General features: G+C 39.7%; 1 protein-coding gene across 6 annotated transcripts; it reads left to right on the top strand.

Annotated features, from left to right (window-relative positions):
* Positions 1-508: 508 nt before the first annotated feature.
* On the top strand, positions 509-21,987 carry LOC127634977 (uncharacterized). Of its 6 annotated transcripts, none has more exons than XM_052114781.1 (10): positions 509-819; positions 2,515-2,619; positions 2,810-3,111; positions 8,180-8,503; positions 8,617-10,492; positions 10,928-10,984; positions 15,942-16,146; positions 17,361-17,494; positions 19,248-19,319; positions 19,404-21,987. In XM_052114781.1, exons 3-10 carry the CDS (start codon positions 2,826-2,828, stop codon positions 19,672-19,674), a joined length of 3,225 nt encoding a protein of 1,074 aa, XP_051970741.1. In that variant the 5' UTR covers positions 509-819; positions 2,515-2,619; positions 2,810-2,825; the 3' UTR covers positions 19,675-21,987. The 6 variants fall into 6 exon arrangements, with proteins under 6 accessions (XP_051970741.1, XP_051970724.1, XP_051970732.1 ...); XM_052114764.1 differs by having other exon boundaries at positions 2,856-3,111; XM_052114772.1 differs by having other exon boundaries at positions 2,856-3,111; positions 19,407-21,987.
* The last annotated feature ends 76 nt before the right edge of the window (positions 21,988-22,063 follow it).

The raw sequence follows: 22,063 nt of genomic DNA on the forward strand, positions 1-22,063 counted from the left end.
CAGATGGAAGGAAATGGACAGACGGACAGATGGACAGACAGACAGGTCAGACAGATAGATAGATGATAGATAGATGGATGGATGGACTGCTGACTATGGATGGACGGACAGATGGACAGACAGACAGGTCAGACAGATAGATAGATGATAGATAGATGGATGGATGGACTGCTGACTATGGATGGACGGACGGACATAGATAGATAGACAGACAGACAGACAGATGGACAGATAGATAGACAGACAGACAGACAGACAGATGGACAGATAGATAGACAGACAGACGGACAGACAGACAGACAGATAGATAGACAGACGGACAGACAGACGAATGGACGGACGGATAGATAGACAGACAGACAGACAGGCGGATGGACAGGCAGACAGACAGACAGACAGACAGATAGATAATTTGTATAGTCCAGTAGAAATGCTGCCTGATTTCCTGCAGTAGCCAATGACAGCACGCTTTACAGCGGCACACAGAGCGGAAGTTGTCATCGCTGTTCGTCGGACGTAATAAGAGAAATGATCGAGAATTCTGCGTTGAAATCTTTATGCGTTGTATGTATGTCATACCTAATGTTGTGCATACCTTAACGATAAGGCGTGTTCAGTTTGCTCTTTAAATCTGCACAGTACTCTGGATATGGGTCTGTAGAGTCGCCGGAAATGACTTCTCACTGGCTTAGGGGAATCACATCTGAGCCGTGAATCAGGAGGATGGTTCCGCGAGCATTAGTGATATAACTGCACATTTTCACCTCCGGAGACATTTATTTGCGGGGACTGACAGCTGCAAACGAGAAAACAACCGAGGTACTGCTTTTGTAAATGTTCCTGAAGTGCTTCTGATTTATTTATAGTCGTTTCGGGGGCCTTACGTACACGAGTGAAGCCTTTTCATAGACATCATGATGGCCAACACTAATCCAACTGAGACATTTATGAATATTTCTGATGAATTATGAGATATATAAAAGTTCAAAAACTGGTCTAGTCCTATATTTTCTCAGTCGTGTCATTTCCTGTTTACTTTCATTCACGCGGTTGCTGTAAACGGGTTGCTTGAGCAGATGTCTTTCAGTCTGTTTATGTAGTGAAATGTGTCTGCATGTGTAAATACAGTATATTTGACAGGTTAAAATGTGAACTATGCGGTTGCATGACAGAAAACAGCTGAATGGGGCGTTCCTCTCAATTCACTGACCACTGAATATGTCCAAACATGTGTTAATGGGGAGTTGATGTGTTTGCATTTGTTTGTAATTGTTCAATTAGGAACTTGCACATGGTCAGAAAGGAGCCAGTAGGTCAGTAAACTCTTAACCAGATGTGTGACTTTCTTTCTTCTGTGATCAGCCCTGACCTGTAGGTGGGAATATGCACGAATAATGTGAATTGCCAAAAAACAAAAGAAGACTTTAAATATGAAAGTGAAAGGGGAGATTATTGGTAAAAATGACTTAAATATTGATCTGTTTCTCACCCACATTTATCATATCGCTTCTGAAGACATGGATTAAACCCCTGGAGTTAGGGGTGGGCGATATGACCAAAATCTTATATCACGATATGAGTAATTTTAAATCGCGATGTAAATAATGTATTTTTTTTCCTGGAAAACCAATCAAATTTGGTTAACATAATACATAACCTTATTGTAATGCCTATTTTTGGAAAATCTAGTCTGTGAAATTAACTCAAGATCTTTTCAAAGCAAAGTGACAAGGAAAATATTACATGACACATCTTGCAGAAAAAAGACTGAATTAACGCGGAACGCATCTTTTGGCTTTCGTAATATTCTTTAGCATGCTTCATTTTGAGGTTGTAAAACAGATTGTATGTATTCCCACAAGTGAATATCGTCGCACGACACAGTTTGCACTTTAGATTTTTCTAATCTGCGTCTGCTTTTTTGTGACCCTGCACCACAGATGTCCCACCAGTTTTAACAACAATCTCTCCTTCATTTCTTGACTTTTCTAATGATCATATCAGCAATAATTAATCAAATGATGGAGAAGTACAGATGTGTGGTGTAGTCTAGCTCACCTTGGCATGTTAAAGATATGATTTGGGTGTCTGGATCACAGTAACGCTGTCCACATCACAGTGTACTGCTGCATCCTCCGCTTTAGAGGATGCAGCAGTACACTGTGACCCGCAAAATTAGAATTGTAAAGAATCAGCAACGAGTTTGTGGGCGCGTTTTTGTCATTGATTTTGTCATTCCCGCTCAAGCCTGGTTTCAGTCAGATGTGAAGCATGCCCTCTGATAGGTACGCTGCTGCTGCACACATGCTATAGCAAAATCTCGATCGATTCACATATTGTCGCCACAGTATATATCGTCATATCGCCTAGCTCTAACTGGAGTCACATGGATTCATTTTTATACTGCTTTTTTGTGATTTTTGGGGAGTAAAAATTCTGGTCACCGTTCACTTGCATTGTTTGGACAGACAGAGCTGAAATATTCTTCTAAAAATCTTCAATTTTTTTCTGCAGAAGAAAGAAAATCATACACATCTGGGATGGTATGAGGGTGAGTAAATGATGAGAGAATTTTCTATTTGGGTGAACCATCCCTTGGAGCACCATTCAAATACCCAGGTATATAAATATGGTTGTTATTGAGTATCATGGTATGGCCATCTGATACCTTGTAATAAATGTCAAAAGAAAGACTGTAAGATGATCTAGGCGTGGACACAATATTAATAATAATACATTTTTATATAACAGTGTAATTAAAGTTCTGGTGAAATGCATTTAATTAATTTTCTCAATCGAATTTTTCCAGTCCGTCAATCCCTAAAATGATGTTGTCCAATCCTCCGACTGAACAGAAAGTGACAGCGCAGGTACCTGCATCTGCAGCTGGTCCATGCCGGCGTGCTCCACATTCTCCGCTGTATCAGGAGCAGCTGGCCACAGGATGCCGAGAAACCAGCAAGGAAGAGAGTGGATCTGGTGGCAGCCCTCTGACATCTGTCTTTGAGAAAGCCATGTGGGAAGTTCCTCCAGAGACTGACGGAACACGAAGACAGATGCCGTTTGATCCTAGTTCAGCTCGCATGCACATGTATACTCGTGACGATGAAGGTAATGTTGAAAACATGTGGTCAGAAATAACTAAATCATTCCAAAGAAGTCATTGTATTCTATCATACTGGCCTTGTTTCGGCTTCACCGGTCATAATCCATGTAAATAGCAATCCACCCCTAACAATATGTTTTCATAGATTTGCAAGTCATTGCTCCCAGTATCTTAGTCTTATGTGATACAAGACATTATCAAACACCATATAGGAATGTCCGGATACAATTTCAGCTCGATTGACAATTTTCTCCCCAATTTGGCATGGTGGCATAGTGACTTGCCTCAGTCCGGGTGGCAGAGGACGAATCTCAGTTTCTTAACACATCTTATCACATGGCTTGTTGAGCGCTTTACTGCGGAGACGTTGCACGTGTGGAGACTCACGCTATTCTCCGCAGCATCAACGCACAACTCGCCACATGCCCCACCGAGAGCGAGAACCACGTTATGGCGACCACAAGGAGGTTAACCCAACATGACTCTACCCTCCCTAGCAACCGGGCCAATTTGGTTGCTTAGGAAGCGTGACTGGAGTCACTCAGCACACCCTGGATTCAAACTTGCAACTCCAGGTGTGGGCGTCTTTACTTGCTGAGCTACCCAGGCCCCTATAATGTCCACTACTACAGAAAATAACATGTCCATCAGTTTTTGTAACGAAAAAGATAAAGTAGAGGTTACAGCAATGCAATGAAGTACACATGGCAAGATAATAAACATTAAATCACACAGTTTCCAAAGTAGAGACATGAGACTAGCTAACGTAAGTCTAGTGTGATAGAATTGCTTTTTAACCTTGTCTGTGCAGTTACACTATATCCAGTGAAGGTAAATTAGTGCCAAAAATGTGCATGCGTAGAGGAAGATTTGTAAAAGCGTAAATTAAGTTACTAGTGTAAAAATACATTGCATCTGCATTCTGCACAGAATATTTTGTAATTGATTATTTTTGTAATCAAGTTGCAAGCGTAAGATAAAAATTAGCAATACTTGAAAAAAAAAAATCATGTCTTGTGAATCTGTAACTTCATGTTAACACAAAGTAAATTTGATCTGTATTCTATTGACTTTTTCGCACTTAGACTTTTTGCACTGTTTTTGTGCCTAAACATGGCCAAAAACATTGCAAACCTGCAATCAGTGAAATGCAAGCAAAGAAAGGGTGTCATGAACAGCAAAATGGATTGACCATGTAGAATCAGTCTTTATGTGTGAAATAAACAATTGCAAAAGTGTAAATTAATTGTGTCTGACACTTGCAACTTGATTTACACCTTTACTAAATGTTCTGTGCGCATGCAAAAGATAGATACGCTTGCAATTTGATTTATGATTTCACAGAACTTAGTCTGTGCATGTAAATCATTTTGGCACTATTTTAACTTTATAATATCCAATATTTTCCTTGTCTCAAAAAAGTAAACTTTCTCATGATATGCACAAGAATACAGGAGAAGGACTTGCATATAGCAAAACCCAAATACAGGAATAACATGACACATAACTATATTTTAATCAACCTAGAATTTGGAATATGCACAAGCAATCGACTAATTGTTGAGGATTAAAAACACTGCTCGAATGCTGCAATTTGATTTGGTATTTGGTTCTTGTTGGAGTCATGCAAACCAACTGACGTGGATCTGCTTCTGTGGTGGAAAGGAAATGGGAAGCGTTACAAGTAACTTCGAAGCTTATCAGAGCAGTAGACAGTGCGTCCGGAAAGTATTCACAGCACTTCACTTTTTCCAAATTTTGTTATGTTACAGCCTTATTCCAAAATTGATGAAATTCATTATTTTCCTAAAAATTCTACAAACAATACCCCATAATGACAACATGAAAGATGTTTGTTTGAAAACTTTACAAAAGTATTAAAAATAAAAAATGAAAACATTTGTACATGAGTATTCACAGACTTTGCCATGACACTCAAAATTGAGCTCAGGTGCATCCTGTTTCCACTGATCATCCTTGAGATGTTTCTACAACTTGATTGGAGTCCACTTGTGGTAAATTCAGTTGATTGGACATGATTTGGAAACGCACACACCTCTCTATATAAGGTCCCACAGTTAACAGTGCATGTCAGAGCACAAACCAAGCCATGAAGTCCAAGGAATTGTCTGTAGACCTCCAAGACAGGATTGTATTGAGGCACAGATCTGGGGAAGGGTTCAGAAAAATGTCTGCAGCATTGAAGATCCCAGTGAGCACAGTGGCCTTCGTCATCCGTAAATGGAAGAAGTTTGGAACCACCAGGACTCTTCCTAGAGCTGGCCGCCTGGCCAAACTGAGCGATCGGGGGGAGAAGGGCCTTAGACATGGAGGTGACCAAAAACCCGATGGTCACTCTGACAGAGCTCCAGCGTTTCTCTGTGGAGAGAGGAGAACCTTCCAGAAGAACAACCATCTTTGCAGCACTCCACCAATCAGGCCTGTATGGTAGAGTGGCCAGACAGAAGCCACTCCTCAATAAAAGGCACATGACAGCCCACAGGGAGTTTACCAAAAGTCACCTGAAGGACTCTCAGACAATGAGAAACAAAATTCTCTGGTCTGATGAAACAAAGATTGAACTCTTTGGCCTGAATGGCAAGCGTCATCTCTGGAGGAAACCAGGCACTGCTCATCACCTGGCCAATACCATCCCTACAGTGAAGCATGGTGGTGGCAGCATCATGCTGTGGGGATGTTATTCTGCGGCAGGAACTGGGAGACTAGTCAGGATGGAGGGAAAGATGAATGCAGCAATGTACAAAGACATCCTTGATGAAAACCTGCTCCAGAGCGCTCTGAACCTCAGACTGGGGTGAAGGTTCATCTTCCAACAGAACAACGACCCTAAGCACACAGCCAATATAACAAAGGAGTGGCTACGGGACATCTCTGTGAATGTCCTTGAGTGGCCCAGCCAGAGCCCAGACTTGAACCCGATTGAACATCTCTGGAGAGATCTGAAAATGGCTGTGCTGCTCCCCACTTATAAACATGTGATTTTAAAGTTTTTTTTATTTTTAATACATTTGCAAAGATTTCTAACAAACATCTTTCACGTTGTCATTATGGGGTATTGTTTGTAGAATTTTTAGGAAAATAGTTCATTTTATCAATTTTGGAATAAGGCTTTAACATAACAAAATGTGGAAAAAGTGAAGTGCTGTGAATACTTTCCGGATGCACTGTATGTGCATTTAATCCAAAGTTCCTTTCGAGGCAAGTCAGTCCACTTGGCAGCCATCTTTGGAGTGCTCTCAGGTAGCTGTTGTCTATGGATAGAAGCGGCATAAACTACAGCTATTTACTTAAAAGTGGAAATACCAAAATCTTCAAACGGTTGATTGAGATATGATTAAAGAACATATTTCAAATCAGCAGTAAAATCTGACAACAATGTTTTTATACAGGTGAAACTCGAAAAATTAGAATATCGTGCAAAAGTTCATTAATTTCAGTAATTCAACTTAAAAGGTGAAACTAATATATTATATAGACTCATTACAAGCAAAGTAAGATATTTCAAGCCTTTATTTGATATAATTTTGATGATTATGGCTTACAGCTTATGAAAACCCCAAATTCAGAATCTCAGAAAATATTGTGAAAAGGTTCAGTATTGTAGGCTCAAAGTGCCACACTCTAATCAGCTAAACACCTGCAAAGGGTTCCTGAGCCTTTAAATGGTCTCTCAGTCTGGTTCAGTTGAATTCACAATCATGGGGAAGACTGCTGACCTGACAGTTGTGCAGAAAACCATCATTGACACCCTCCACAAGGAGGGAAAGCCTCAAAAGGTAATTGCAAAAGAAGTTGGATGTTCTCAAAGTGCTGTATCAAAGCACATTAATAGAAAGTTACGTGGAAGGGAAAAGTGTGGAAGAAAAAGGTGCACAAGCAGCAGGGATGACCGTAGCCTGGAGAGGATTGTCAGGAAAAGGCCATTCAAATGTGTGGGGAGCTTCACAAGGAGTGGACTGAGGCTGGACTTACTGCATCAAGAGCCACCACACACAGGCGGGTCCTGGACATGGGCTTCAAATGTCAAGCGTCTTACCTGGGCTAAAGAAAAAAGAACTGGTCTGTTGCTCAGTGGTCCAAAGTCCTCTTTTCTGATGAGAGCAAATTTTGCATCTCATTTGGAAACCAAGGTCCCAGAGTCTGGAGGAAGAATGGAGAGGCACACAATCCAAGATGCTTGAAGTCCAGTGTGAAGTTTCCACAGTCTGTGTTGGTTTGGGGAGCCATGTCATCGGCTGGTGTTGGTCCACTGTGCTTTATTAAGTCCAGAGTCAACGCAGCCGTCTACCGGGACATTTTAGAGCACTTCATGCTTCCTTCAGCAGACAAGCTTTATGGAGATGCTGACTTCATTTTCCAGCAGGACTTGGCACCTGCCCACACTGCCAAAAGTACCAAAACCTGGTTCAATGACCATGGTATTACTGTGCTTGATTGGCCAGCAAACTCGCCTGACCTGAACCCCATAGAGAATCTATGGGGCATTGCTAAGAGAAAGATGAGAGACATGAGACCAAACAATGCAGAAGAGCTGAAGGCCGATATTGAAGCATCTTGGTCTTCCATAACACCTCAGCAGTGCCACAGGCTGATAGCATCCATGCCACGCCGCATTGAGGCAGTAATTAATGCAAAAGGGGCCCAAACCAAGTACTGAGTACATATGCATGATTATACTTTTCAGAGGGCCGACATTTCTGTATTTAAAATCCTTTTTTTTTATTGATTTCATGTAATATTCTAATTTTCTGAGATTCTGAATTTGGGGTTTTCATAAGCTGTAAGCCATAATCATCAAAATTATATCAAATAAAGGCTTGAAATATCTTACTTTGCTTGTAATGAGTCTATATAATATATTAGTTTCACCTTTTAAGTTGAATTACTGAAATTAATGAACTTTTGCACGATATTCTAATTTTTCGAGTTTCACCTGTAGATCGTGCTTCTATAGCTCAGATCACTGTAAAAAAAAAAAAAAAATGTAGGCTGGTCTAGTCAGGGTCTAAGAATAATCTTCTTTTTAATATCTCCTTTTGAACTGCTTTACAGAGGGCAAGTTGAGGGATCCACGAACATGGACATCTGCCACCGTCAATTCAGCTCCTTTAACTGGCCCATCAGGAGAGCAACTAGGCATTCTAGAACGATTTCTTGTGTCCCATCAAACTGAGATGAAACAACTGCTGACAAATACCTTTGACTCTCTGACCAAGCGTTTTGAGGCAGTGGAGAAGAGGATGGACCAACTGTGTTCACAAAGCTGTGCCCACACATGGAGTTTATCCCTGCTTCACAGTAAAGTTGGCCAACTGGGCAGAGACTTGTCCTCTAGCTGTCCGAATACTCCTTGTGTTTTACCTGCTTGCAGTCTTGGTAAATTTTTATGTTAGCAAGTAAACATATTTCTGTTATGGATGCAAACATCAACACATCATAATTTTGTTTACTTCATAAGTGTCTTAATGTTAATTATTATGTGCTTGCAGGAGAGGATCCAAAAGTGTCAAAAGACAACAAAGGAATGATCTCAAATATTTCCTCTTCTAGACCACTTTATAGTGCACTGTTCCCAGAGGTAAATAAAGACCCTGTGTGTTCATGGGCAATATCAACTCCTTCCCAGGCCAGGCAAAGCCTTGCCCATAAGCCTGAGGACTCTAGCTGTCAGTGTCTAATTGGGAATTGCAGTGCTTCCAGTTCATCATGTGGAATGCTGAAAACTAGCCTTTCGAGACCGGCTGAGAACTGTTTGCAGGGGAACTACTCGCCTGTTTCCGACTTTGAAGAACTGGAGATGGAATTGGAAGCTGAAAAGGATAGAGTTGCATTAAGCTTATTGGTTGATTCTGTTCTCAGCAGCTCCGATAACAATGATAGCCTGGAACTCCCTTGTAAACAGGAGGCTCAATCTTCTGATAGTGTGGAGAATGCTGTTTCCAGCCAGGAATTAGAAGCCACCAAGAATAATCAGTCTTTACATGTTCCTTCACACCCCCAGGTGCCTTCCTTTAGCACTCAATTTCTCAAATATTCATCTCCAAGTGGCTTGAGTTCAAAGCCATATATGGATCCTCTTTATTTATTTTCAAATGCAACAAAATCAAAGACCTCTGTGAAACATGTGGCATTGACAAATTCCACAAAAGACAAGAGTGAGAATAGTCAGCCGCAGTCCTTTAGTCAAATTACCTTCTCAAAACCGCTTGGAGCACAACTTAATGCTGATAAATCCAAGGCTTGTTCAGTTCTCTTAGATCATTTTCAGACTTCTAATAAGAAAGAGGAAGAAATCAGGGAAAAGATTGTCATAAAAGATGATAAGCCACGCTTAACAAGTGTTTTTCACTCTTCTACCTCATTGAGTATTAGATCTTCAGTATTGGGGAGCCTCCCAACTTCAAGACAAACAGAAGGACAGGCAGGTAGAAATATTGGAGATTCTACTGACAGCACAAAGGTAGGTAGTAAGGGACAAAGTGAGCAAGTTGAGGAGCATACTAGCTTTGATGGTCAGTTTTCATACTCAAAAGATAGCTCATTAAAACTTCCTTTTCAAGGGTCATTAATCCTGCCATGCTGTGAACTCACTTTACCAAACCAATTGATAAAAAGTGTAGGGGACCCAAAAACACTGGGTTCACTTTTGCCGGTTTCTCAAACACCCTCAAGTTCCCAACTCTTTGCTCCTAGAAACGGGTCCTCAAAACCATTTAATCTAGAACTCAAGTCTAACCATGATACTGAAAAACTGTTGAATCAACTCTCTGACACTGCCCAGCGCTTGGTGTCCAGCAGCTGCTCCACAAATGACTTGGCACTGCCAGACAGATGGACTGGTTGTAGTAGGTCTGATTCCAAGCTCAAACACTACGATGGTAGGAAACGTCACCTTCCTGGATTTCCTTCTGTTAAAGTAGGTGAAACGCTTTCTCTGTCCTTTCATGAGGAGAAAGAAGAGATATCTGACCATTGGCAGCCAGTTCTTGAGGACTCAATAGTCCCCATCTCACCTCGGTTGACTCAGACACTAACTTGTCCTTCTTATGCTTTGTCTATCAATCAGGAGCTGGATAAAGACACTGTGTGTTCTAGCTTGTCTCAAGTTTTTCAGCCCAACACTCTGCCTATGTCTATTTCAAGCAAAGGGAGCTTCTCTTTGGCAGGTATTAATACTGTCCTGGCTTTATCTTCTCCATCGTCCTTCAGACTGTGGTTTCGACACAGGCGAATCAACTTGCACATGCAGGTGTCACGTCCTGGTGTCCATAGAGTTGTAAGTTGGATTTTGGGCCAGTGCAAGTCTCATCCTTATCGACCACTGGTTGACTTTACAGCCCCACCAGGTTTTGACAACGATCACCAGTAAGTTATAACTGATGACACTTCTGTTTTGCATGCAAAATAAATGGTTTAATTTTGTTTTCGATTGCATGAAAGTTGATATAATATGAACTGAAATTCAGAGGGTTCCCACTGTCATGGAGTTTATTCTTATAATTTTCAGGCCTGGAAAGGTAATGAAATAAACAAAATCCTAAAAGGTCTGGGAAAATTTTATAGTAACTATATTTGTTCTTAAAATATTTTTAGTAGGAAATTGCTCTTTGTGAGTGCAATCTCTATTAGATGATTTAAAAAATATTTGGCTGATAGTCACATGCTACTTGTAAAGTCATGGTAAAATCATGGAAATTCATTTGTGACAAGGTGTGGGAACCCTTCCTTGACAAATTATTGCCTGCATGCTGCTTGCTTTAAAAATGCAACTCGTTTTGATCTACATCTTTTCATTAATAGCTATACACGACGATCCAGTCAAGAAGCTACACCCTGCAGGAAAAGGGCTTCAGCACGGTGGGCATATCCCCCTGCAGCACAGTAGTCTGATGCATATCTCTGGAAACCCTACCATACATAACTGATTACACAATTCAAATTTTGTCTATCTTTGCTCAACAATTATGGTTTAGTGTAAAAAGATTCATTTCTGCGCCACTAGCTGCACCAAACATAATTGCAAGGAAAAGGTCCATAGAGGCCATGCATTAATATGATATTATTAGTGTGGCATTTGCTAATCCAAACATCACTATGACTATCAGTGAATTAAGTTTCCTGAAATTTCACACCTCTTGTCTCTGATGGCATCTCTGATCTGTCACCATCTTCATAAAATGTAAAAATTTAGTTAAGTTGGCTTGTGAGAGCCAACTTACTGAAATCCTACTTAAACTTATTAAGTTGGCTTGTGAGAGCCAACTTACTGAAATCCTACTTAAACTTATATCTAACTCCTCCTAGAGCTTTTAAGCTACAGGCACCAAACTCGGCACAGACCTTCAGACTAATCCCGAATAGTGTGCTATATCTTTTCTAACTGATCGGACTTACGGTTTTCCTAAAAATGACGATCAAACTCGGAAAAAATTGCATAGGGATTTTGTATTGAACATAGCTCTGGATCACAGTATCATAGAGACAAGGGGGCGGGCTCATTTTACTCAGACGACCAGTCAGTCTCTCGGGATCATTGTGAAGCTATCAAGCCACGCCCTAGCAACAATTTAAAGCACCTTAGCAACAACTCCCATAGACTTCTAATGAAAGACATCAAAGGGATATCTCCGGATGGAAGTGTCATAGAAACACAAGGGTGGTCTCGTTTGACTCTGGGCAGCTAACAGCCAATCATGAATCACCTCAACACTTCCTAGCCCCTCCCTAGCAACCATTGTCGAGCACCTTAACAACCAAAATCCATAGAGGGATATCTTCCATTCTGAATGTCACAGTGGCATGGGAGTTGGTTTATATCATTCATACTGACAAGCAGCCTTTGGAGTTTCATGATTGGCAGCTGTCAAGCCACTCCCTAGCAACTAAACAGAGTACCCTTGCAACCGTTTAGCAATAACTATATCTCTGCACCAGAAAATCAGGGAGACTTCCGGGTTCATTTATTTCAATCAGGATGGCAAGGAGACTTGAGAAGTGCCTAGCAACCACATGGGGTTACCCTAGCAACCGAGTAACAAATCACATATTTTTGCACCAGAAATTAGTAGAGACTTCATTACTATCACTATGGTAACTGCCTAGCAACCAGATGGGGTTACCCTAGCAACCGAGTTACAAATCACATATTTTTGCACCAGAAATTAGTAGAGACTTCCGGTTTGACTTATTTCACTCAGGATGGCAAGGACACTTGATTAGTATCACTATGGTAACTGCCTAGCAACCAGATGGGGTTACCCTAGCAACCGAGTAACAAATCACATATCTCTGCACCATAAAATAGTACAGATTTCTGGGTTGATTTGTTTCACTCAGGATGGCAAGGACACTTGATTAGTATCACTATGGTAACTGCCTAGCAACCAGATGGGGTTACCCTAGCAACCGAGTAACAAATCACATATCTCTGCACCAGAAAATAGTACAGATTTCTGGGTTGACTTATTTCAATCAGGATGGCAAGGAGACTTCATTAGTATCACTATGGTAACTGCCTAGCAACCAGATGGGGTTACCCTAGCAACCAAGTAACAAATCACATATCTCTGCACCAGAAAATAGTAGAGATTTCTGGGTTGACTTATTTCACTCAGGATGGAAAGGAGCCATGTATTGTATTACCTTGGTAACTGCCTAGCAACCACATGGGCTTACCCTAGCAACCGAGTAACAAATCAAATATTTCTGCACCAGAAAATCGTACAGACTTCTGGGTTGATTTATTTATGACCATAATTATATAAAAAATATCTCTCTCTCTCTATCTATCTATCTGACGGTAAATATCTATCTATCTATATCTATCTCTCTATATGTCTAAGGGTAAATATCTATCTATCTGAGTGTCTATCTATCTATCTATCTAGCAACTAAGTTAAACTTTTTTAACACTACACTGTAGAACTGGCTCATTAGAGTCATTCATTTGGGAATCAGACTAAACTGGTCACACTGTAAGTTTCACACTGTAGATTCAAAAGAACCGGCTCATTAGAGTCATTTGTTTGGGAATCAGACTACACTGGTCACACTGTATGTTTCACACTGTAGATTCAAAAGAACCGGCTCATAAGAGTCATTAATTTGGGAATCAGACTACACTGGTCACACTTTAAGTTTCACATTTTAGAGTCAAAAGAACTGGCTCATTAGAGTCATTAATTTGGGAATCAGACTACACTGGTCACACTGTATGTTTCACATTTTAGATTCAAAAGAACTGGCTCATTAGAGTCATTAATTTGGGAATCAGACTACACTGGTCACACTGTATGTTTCACATTGTAGATTCAAAAGAACCGGCTCATTAGAGTCATTAATGTTGTAATCAGATTACACTGGTCACACTGTATGTTTCACATTTTAGATTCAAAAGAACTGGCTCATTAGAGTCATTAATTTGGGAATCAGACTACACTGGTCACACTGTATGTTTCACACTGTAGATTCAAAAGAACCGGCTCATTAGAGTCATTAATGTTGTAATCAGATTACACTGGTCACACTGTATGTTTCACACTGTAGATTCAAAAGATCCGGCTCATTAGTCATTAATGTTGTAATCAGATTACACTGGTCACACTGTATGTTTCACACTGTAGATTCAAAAGAACTGGCTCATTAGAGTCATTAATGTTGTAATCAGATTACACTGGTCACACTGTATGGTTCACACTTTAGATTCAAAAGAACTGGCTCATTAGAGTCATTAATTTGGGAATCATACTACACTGGTCACACTGTATTTTTCACACTGTAGATTCAAAAGAACCGGCTCATTAGAGTCATTAATGTTGTAATCAGATTACACTGGTCACACTGTATGTTTCACACTGTGGATTCAAAAGAACTGGCTCATTAGTCATTAATGTTGTAATCAGACTACACTGGTCACACTGTATGTTTCACACTAGATTCAAAAGAACCGGCTCATTAGAGTCATTAATGTTGTAATCAGACTACACTGTGCTAGCATCATGCTAACACATGCTAGCATCGCCTAGCGAAGTGCTAAAACATGCTAAAAACGTGTTAGCATAAGTGCTAAAAAATGCAAAAACGTGCTAGCATCATGCTAACACATGCTAGCATCGCCTAGCGAAGTGTTAAAACATGCTAAAAAAGTGATAGCATGATGCTAACACATGCTAGCATCGCCTAGCGAAGTGCTAAAACATGCTAAAAACGTGCTAGCATCATGCTAACACATGCTTCGCATTGCCTAGCCAGGCGCTAAAACATGCAAAAAGCGTGTTAGCATCATGCTAACACATGCTAAGCATTGCCTAGCCGAGCGCTAAAACATGCAAAAACGTGCTTAACATCATGCTAACACATGCTAGCATCGCTCAGCTGAGCGCTAAAACATGCTAAAAATGTGCTAGCATCATGCTAACACATGCTAGCATCGCCTAGCGAGTCGTTAAAACATGCTAAATACGCTATAGCATAATGCTAACACATGTTAGCATCGCCTAGCGAAGTGCTAAAAATGCTAAAAGCGTGCTAGCATAATGCTAACACATGCTAAGCATCGCCTAGTGAAGTGCTAAAACATGCTAAAAACGTGCTAGCATCATGCTAACACATGGTAGCATCGCCTAGCGAAGTGTTAAAACATGCTAAAACGTGCTAGCATCATGCTAACACATGCTAGCATCGCCTAGCACAGTGCTAAAAGATGCTAAAAACGTGCTAGCATCATGCTAACACATGTTAGCATCGCCTAGCGAAGTGCTAAAACATGCTAAAAATGTGCTAGCATCATGCTAACACATGCTAGCATTGCCTAGCGGAGTGTTAAAACATGCTAAACATGCTAGCCTCATGCTAACACATGCTAGCTTTGCCTAGCAAAGTGCTAAAACATGCTAAAAACTTGTCTATCTATCTGTGTATCTATCTGAGTGTCTGTCTCTCTATCTATCTATCTAGCAACTAAGTTAAACTTTAAACTACTTTAAACTACAAACTACTTTAAACTTTTAACTAGTTTAAACTACAAACTACTTTAAACTTTAAACTACTTTAAACTATAAACTACTTTAAACTATAAACTACTTTAAACTTCAAACTACTTTAAACTTCTTCAAACTTTCTGGTCCAAACTTTCACAAGCCAACTTAAAGTTTGTCTCGACGAACTTTTTTTTCTAGTTATTTTTGCTATTCTTTTTGGTTCTGCTAGTGGTGCAGACAATTGCACACTTCACCTTTAGGGATTAGTGATCCATATACTGGCTAGGGATGGGCACAAGTACTTATGACAAAATTTTGTGACAACTATGTACAAACGTGTCAAAAAGGGGTCTTATTTTTTATTTGAGATTATGTAATGATTTCCAATGGTACCTTACTGTCTGAATCATCACAGTATCAAGCTCCAACACAGCACACATGATTTATTTGTCCTGGGCAGAGACCGCTCTAAACACTCCAGAGACACACACACACAGACACGTTCTTTTCAAACAGCTAGACGAAGCTCAGCTGAATTGAACAGAATGATTGGTCTTAAACTATTTTTATCCCCCAGATTACTCAACAAGTAGGCTACTTGAGTAATTACTTCAAGTATGCGAGTAGACAAAATTACCAAAATGCCCATCCCTAATACCGGTAGTAAAAAAACAAATCTGCAGTCTTTTCATCTTAAAGCATGAAGCCAATCCATCTGCTAATTTTACAATCTGCAGTAATGACTAGTGTTAAGATGACCACATAATCATTAAGATGTAAAATGTATATTATCATCTGCTCTCTAAATGACATATTGCTCCTTTTAACGTGTTTAGGAAAGCCTCATCAACATTTCATCTGTCAAAAATTCGTCTTACACCAGAACGGAGTCTGGATCATTCCCCACGGCACAGCATCAGCCCTAAATCTTTGCGTTTGGATGGATCTCCCACGGAATCTGCCCCCAGTTTTGCTTTTGTCAGTGCAAATGTGAAATACCCTGGTCTGCATGGTCGGGGGGCATCTAGAGAAATGAACCAGGTATTCTATTTCAGCAATTGAACAGAGTTTTGAAAAGAAGGATAAAATACATTAAGTATATACTGTATGTGTGTATGTATATATATATATATATATATATATATATATATATATACACACACTCACCTAAAGGATTATTAGGAACACCTGTTAAATTTCTCATTAATGCAATTATCTAATCAACCAATCACATGGCAGTTGCTTCAATGCATTTAGGGGTGTGGTCCTGGTCAAGACAATCTCCTGAACTCCAAACTGAATGTCAGAATGGGAAAGAAAGGTGATTTTAAGCAATTTTGAGCATGGCATGGTTGTTGGTGCCAGACGGGCCGGTCTGAGTATTTCACAATCTGCTCAGTTACTGGGATTTTCACGCACAACCATTTCTAGGGTTTACAAAGAATGGTGTGAAAAGGGAAAAACATCCAGTATGCGGCAGTCCTGTGGGCGACAATGCCTTGTTGATGCCAGAGGTCAAGGAGAATGTTTCTAAAGAATGCTTTCAGCACCTTGTTGAATCAATGCCACGTAGAATTAAGGCAGTTCTGAAGGCGAAAGGGGGTCAAACACAGTATTAGTATGGTGTTCCTAATAATCCTTTAGGTGAGTGTATATTATACACATGCAGTACTGATCATATGTTTAAGGCACTCTTCAAAATGAATGCCATAAATAGTTTAAATGATCAATTAATATCATATAAAGTCCAGTAAACATAAAAATATCAAAATCAATATTTGGTGTGATAGCCTTTTGCCTTCAAAATGACACCAATTCTCCTAGATACACCTAGGACACAGTTTTCCTTGGTTGCTGGCAGATAGGATATTCTAAGCTTCTTGGAGAGCCACAATTCTTTTATCTATTTAGTCTGTCCCAGACTGACTCCATGATATTGATATCCTGGCTCTGTGGGGGCCATACCACCTGTGGTAAGGCTCCTTGTTCTTTTAGACAAATGTTTTTGTGGAAAATATAGTGCGCCTGAGACTTTTGCATGGTGCTGTGTTTATGTATATGTGTATGTGTGTGTGTGTGTGTGTGTGTGTGTATGTGTATATATATATATATATATATATATATATATATGTATGTATGTATATGCTTGGGACTATATTTGAAAAATAAATATCTTGACATACTGACGTTGCTGAACTGTAAGATTACAAGTGCCAGTTGAGTTTTCTCTAGAATGACATTCATCTTTCTTTTAGGTGGGACTTTATGATGCTAATGCTGGAGCTCCACCTGGTCAGCGTTCCAAAAAGGTCTCCCAAATTAGGATTCGCAAGACTGTTCCAAAACCTGATAACAACCTTACTCCAATGGGACTTCCCAAACCAAAGAGGTGAGCATTTTCTCACAACTCCATAAGTATATGGACAGTGACACAAGTTTCATCATTTTGGCTCTGTACACTGCCACAATGGATTTGAAATGAAACAATCAAGAAGTTTGACTGTCAGCTTTAATTTGAAGGGATTTGTATCCAAATTGGGTGAACGGTTTAGCAATTACAGCAAGTTTTATACACAGACCCCCCCTTTTTCAGGGGCTCAAAAGGAACTGGACAGACTAATATAATAATAAATAAATGGATCATACTTAATACTTGGTTGAAAATCAGTGAATGCATGTCATGTCCTATATTTTATGTACAATGATGATAATTCATGGCGAGCACGCGCAGATAAATGTCCCTTTTCAGTGGAATGTAGTGTCGGATTTGGAATAGAGAGATACATTTGAAATTGGTCGCATAAACACAGATTTTTGACTGTTTTCTGAAGGTTGGTTCATTTTTAGACTAGTCAACTCCAAATTTTTAGTTTAAACATCAGTGAAGTTAGTCGTTCTGCACATCCCTACCATGGACATACCAAATTCTTGGTTCCCTCCCTAGTGATGCTTTGCCATGCCTTTACTGCAGCTGTGTTAAGTTGTTGCTTGTTTGTGGGTCTTTCTGCCTTAATATTTGTCTCCAGCAAGTGAAATGCATGTTCGATTGAGTTGAGATCAGGTGACTGACTGAAAATGGGAGTCTGTGTATAAAATGTGCTGTAATTCCTTAACCATTCACCCAATTTAGATGTAAATCCCCTCAAATTAAAGAGGGGATACAGAGCCAAAATTATGAAACTTATGTCACTGCCCAAACACTGTAATTGTGTTATCTAATTAGGGCTAGGAGATACAGCTAGAAAATATTCAAAAATGTTCAGCCTTTTGACAAAATTCAGTATGTATATATATATATATATATATATATCGATATTTGTGTATCTACTCTGAAAAGTCTCAAAACTGTGGCACAAGTCACAGAAACTTTTAATGATGGGTATGGGAGGAATATGTTACAACAACACACAGTGCATCGCACCATGCTGCGTATGGGGCTGCATAGCCGCAGACTGGTCAGAGTGCCCATGATGACCCCTGTCCACCGTCGAAAGCGCCTACAATGGCACACGACCGTGTACATGTGCGCTGTTTACCTGGGGATGTGATGGCAACAGGATGCACTGTGGGAAGACGACAAGTCGGTGGAAGGAGTGTGATGGTCTGAGCAATGAACTGCTGGGAAACCCTGGGTCCTGCCATTGATGTGGACGTCAATTTGACACTTGCCACCTACCTAAACATCGTTGCAGACCAGGTACACCCCTTCATGGCAATGGTTTCCCTGATGGCAGTGGCCTCTTTGAGCAGGATAATGCTCCCTAACTCATTGCACACATTGTTCGGGAATGGTTTGAGAAACATGAGGAGTGTTAAAGGTTGTGCCCTGGCCTCCAGATTCCCCAGATCCGATTGTGCATCTGTGGTATGAGCTGGACCAACAAGTCCGATCCACGGCAGCTCCACCTCACTACTTGCAGGACTTGAAGGATCTGCCGCTAATGTCTTGGTGCCAGATACCACAGGACACATTCAGGGGTCTTGTAGAGCCCATGCATCGGTGGGTCGACGCAGAGAACAACATATTAGGCAGGTGGTCATAATGTTTTGGCTCATCAGTGTATATCGTCAATACACTGCCCAGAGCTATATCTGATGTTTGTAAAATGTTATCTCATATTGGTATATTTGTTTTCCATAAGGTTGAAGAAAAAGGAATTCAGTTTGGAAGAAATATATACCAACAAGAATTACAAGTCTCCAACCCCTAACAGGTTTGCGACCACCATTTACTTTTTGATCTAGATTGAAGCTTTTGTGTTTTTCTGGAAATTGATTGTTACTTACATTTTTTACAGTAGTCTGGAGACGATATTTGAAGAGCCGAAAGAGAAGAATGGCACTCTGGTGTGCATTGGTCATCAGAAACGTAAAAGAGTTCTAGATTTTCCAGATTTCACACTGCCACGGAAACGTAAGGCTAAAAGTAACCTGGGGCCGCTACGTGTAAAGGGGCCACGGGGAAGGGCTCGTAGGGGTAGACAAGATGATGTTGACCTTGACATAATGCTAATCGAGAGGCTTACAGAACTGGAAGACTACTTTTCTCGCCAAGGCCTGGAGGTTTAAACAAAGATGTTTCCACAAATCTTCATTTTCAGTTCTTGTGAACAGGTTTAAGTTACCAAAAATGTTGGTTTTTGTCATACTGCCTGAACACGCAAAGAATTAGAGCTTCACACATCATTGGATGGACATTTTTCCTGTAGCATTTACAGTTGAGACTTCAAATTAATGTGCACTGACCCAAAAGACATTTGAGCAGTGTGTTTGTGTGTGAGGTGGTCCATAATACAAGCACATTATAGTTAAACTTAAACGAAGCACTTTCTGTTTCCCCACAATGTGATTGTTGCAGCTATGTTACTCTCGCATTCGCTACACGTTGCTAACCAACATGTTCCTTACCGTGATTTTTAAGCCTGTGATTGAAGACTGTTTATGCATTTTATGTTATCACAAATAAGGTGGGTGCTCATTCTAGACTACTAACGATCTATCAAATTAGCAGCTTGAATTAATGAACCATTTTTCCATGTGCATTAAGTCTGGACTAGCAATTATTACTTATTCCCTGTGTATCTGAAATGCTATTGGACTTGCTACCAAAAACCGGACTAGAAAAAATATATATTTTGTAAGTTGTTATCATCTTTTAAGTCAGTCTCTTAAAGAAATAGTTCACCCCAAAATGAAAGTTCTCAACATTTACTCCCAGATGTGTATGACTTTCTTTCTTCAAATAAAGATTTTTACAAGAATATTTCAGCTCTGTAGGTCCATAAAATGCAAGTGAATGGTTCAGAACTTTGACGCTCCAAAAAGCACATAAAATCAGTATACAATTAATCCATAATACTCCAGTGGTTTAGTCCATGTCTTCAGAATTGATAAGATAGGGGTGTGTGTGAAACAGATCAATATTAAGTCCTTTTTTTACTACAAATCTCCAATTTCACATTATTTTGTTTTTGGTGATTTACATTATTCATTTTTATTGCCACCTACTGGGCAGGGAGGATTTATAGTAAAAAAGGACTTAAATATTAACCTGTTTCTCACCCACACCCATCAAATAACTGAAGACATAGATTTAACCACTGGAGTCGTGTGTATTACTTTTATGCTGACTTTATGTGCTTTTTTGAGCTTCAAAGTTCTGGGCACCATTCACTTGCATTGAATGGACCAACAGAGCTGAAATATTCCTCTAAAAATCTTTGTGTTCAGCAGAAGAAAGAAAGTCATACATGTCTGAGTTGGAATAAGAGTGAGTCAATGATGAGAGAATTGTAATTTTTTGGGTGAACTGTCCCTTTAAGGCACTGTGCAGTATTTGGGATTTCTTTGCGATTTTTGTTTCTTTTAAAAATCTTAATGTATTTCATTTAGATGTTAAAGATTGTGTTTTTGCATGTGGTGTTCTTGGGCTGTCATGATAAAATTTGCTTTCTTTCAGCCTTTTTAAGTTAAATTGATCCATTGCAGCTGTCCATCTAATGCCTCACTGTTTGATTTAAATGAATTTGTATTTGGTAGTATTAAATTATTACATATATTATGCCAGATAGTAAGAGAACATGCAGAGACTCTAACACAAGATAAGCCAGTAATTTAAAATGTGTGTGTGGGGGGGCGGGGTTGTAAATGATTTGATAAATGTTTGCAGTGAATCTATGCTTCTGTCTTGCAGGTGTAATATCTGGTTGACGTTAAGAAAGCTTTTTTACACCCCCCACCACTTGGTTTATTTAGCAGCTAATAAAGTGATGAGCTGGCCCGATTGGACATGGGTTGTTTTAGTTTTATCATTCCATTGTACAGCTTACTTTTTCTTATTGTTTGAGAATGCAAGCAAGGCCAGGTATTTAGTCTTGATGTGGTCATGTTTTATTTTTCCTATTGGAGAGCTTTTACAATCAACTTTAATGTAGTTTTGGACCTATAATCTAAAGCTTTGAAAGTCTATCAGATATCTGCACTTGACTTCCAAAGAGTCTGTGCCTTTACCTGACAAGCATCTCTGTGCCAGTAGAACGGAGTGATAGAAACGTGATTTCAACACAACCTGTAACCATAAGTAGTCTGCTTATTTCTTTAAACTGTTAGGATGGTACACACAGACCCTAATTTTGAAAGGAAAGGTGTTGTATGTTTACACAGGTGTGCAGTGGAACTGCCTGTTTGATCTTTTTTCATGATGGAAAGATTTCCATTTTGTGTTGATCTTTTTTTTATTTCTTTATTTCCCTTCCATCCACACAGTGTTATAGATACTGCGACTGTACTTCTGATCTTTTAGCCCACCAACACTAAATACTGCTTGAGTGCTGTAATGCAGTGTGATTTTATATAAGTATTTTATGAATAAAATTGTGTTAAATAAGACATACTTGTGTATTATGCTTGGCTTTTTATTCATATTTAAAAAATAATTTACTAACAATTTTTTTTTATC

Source organism: Xyrauchen texanus, chromosome 4, assembly GCF_025860055.1.
Source record: "Xyrauchen texanus isolate HMW12.3.18 chromosome 4, RBS_HiC_50CHRs, whole genome shotgun sequence".
NCBI classification, from domain to species: domain Eukaryota; kingdom Metazoa; phylum Chordata; class Actinopteri; order Cypriniformes; family Catostomidae; genus Xyrauchen; species Xyrauchen texanus.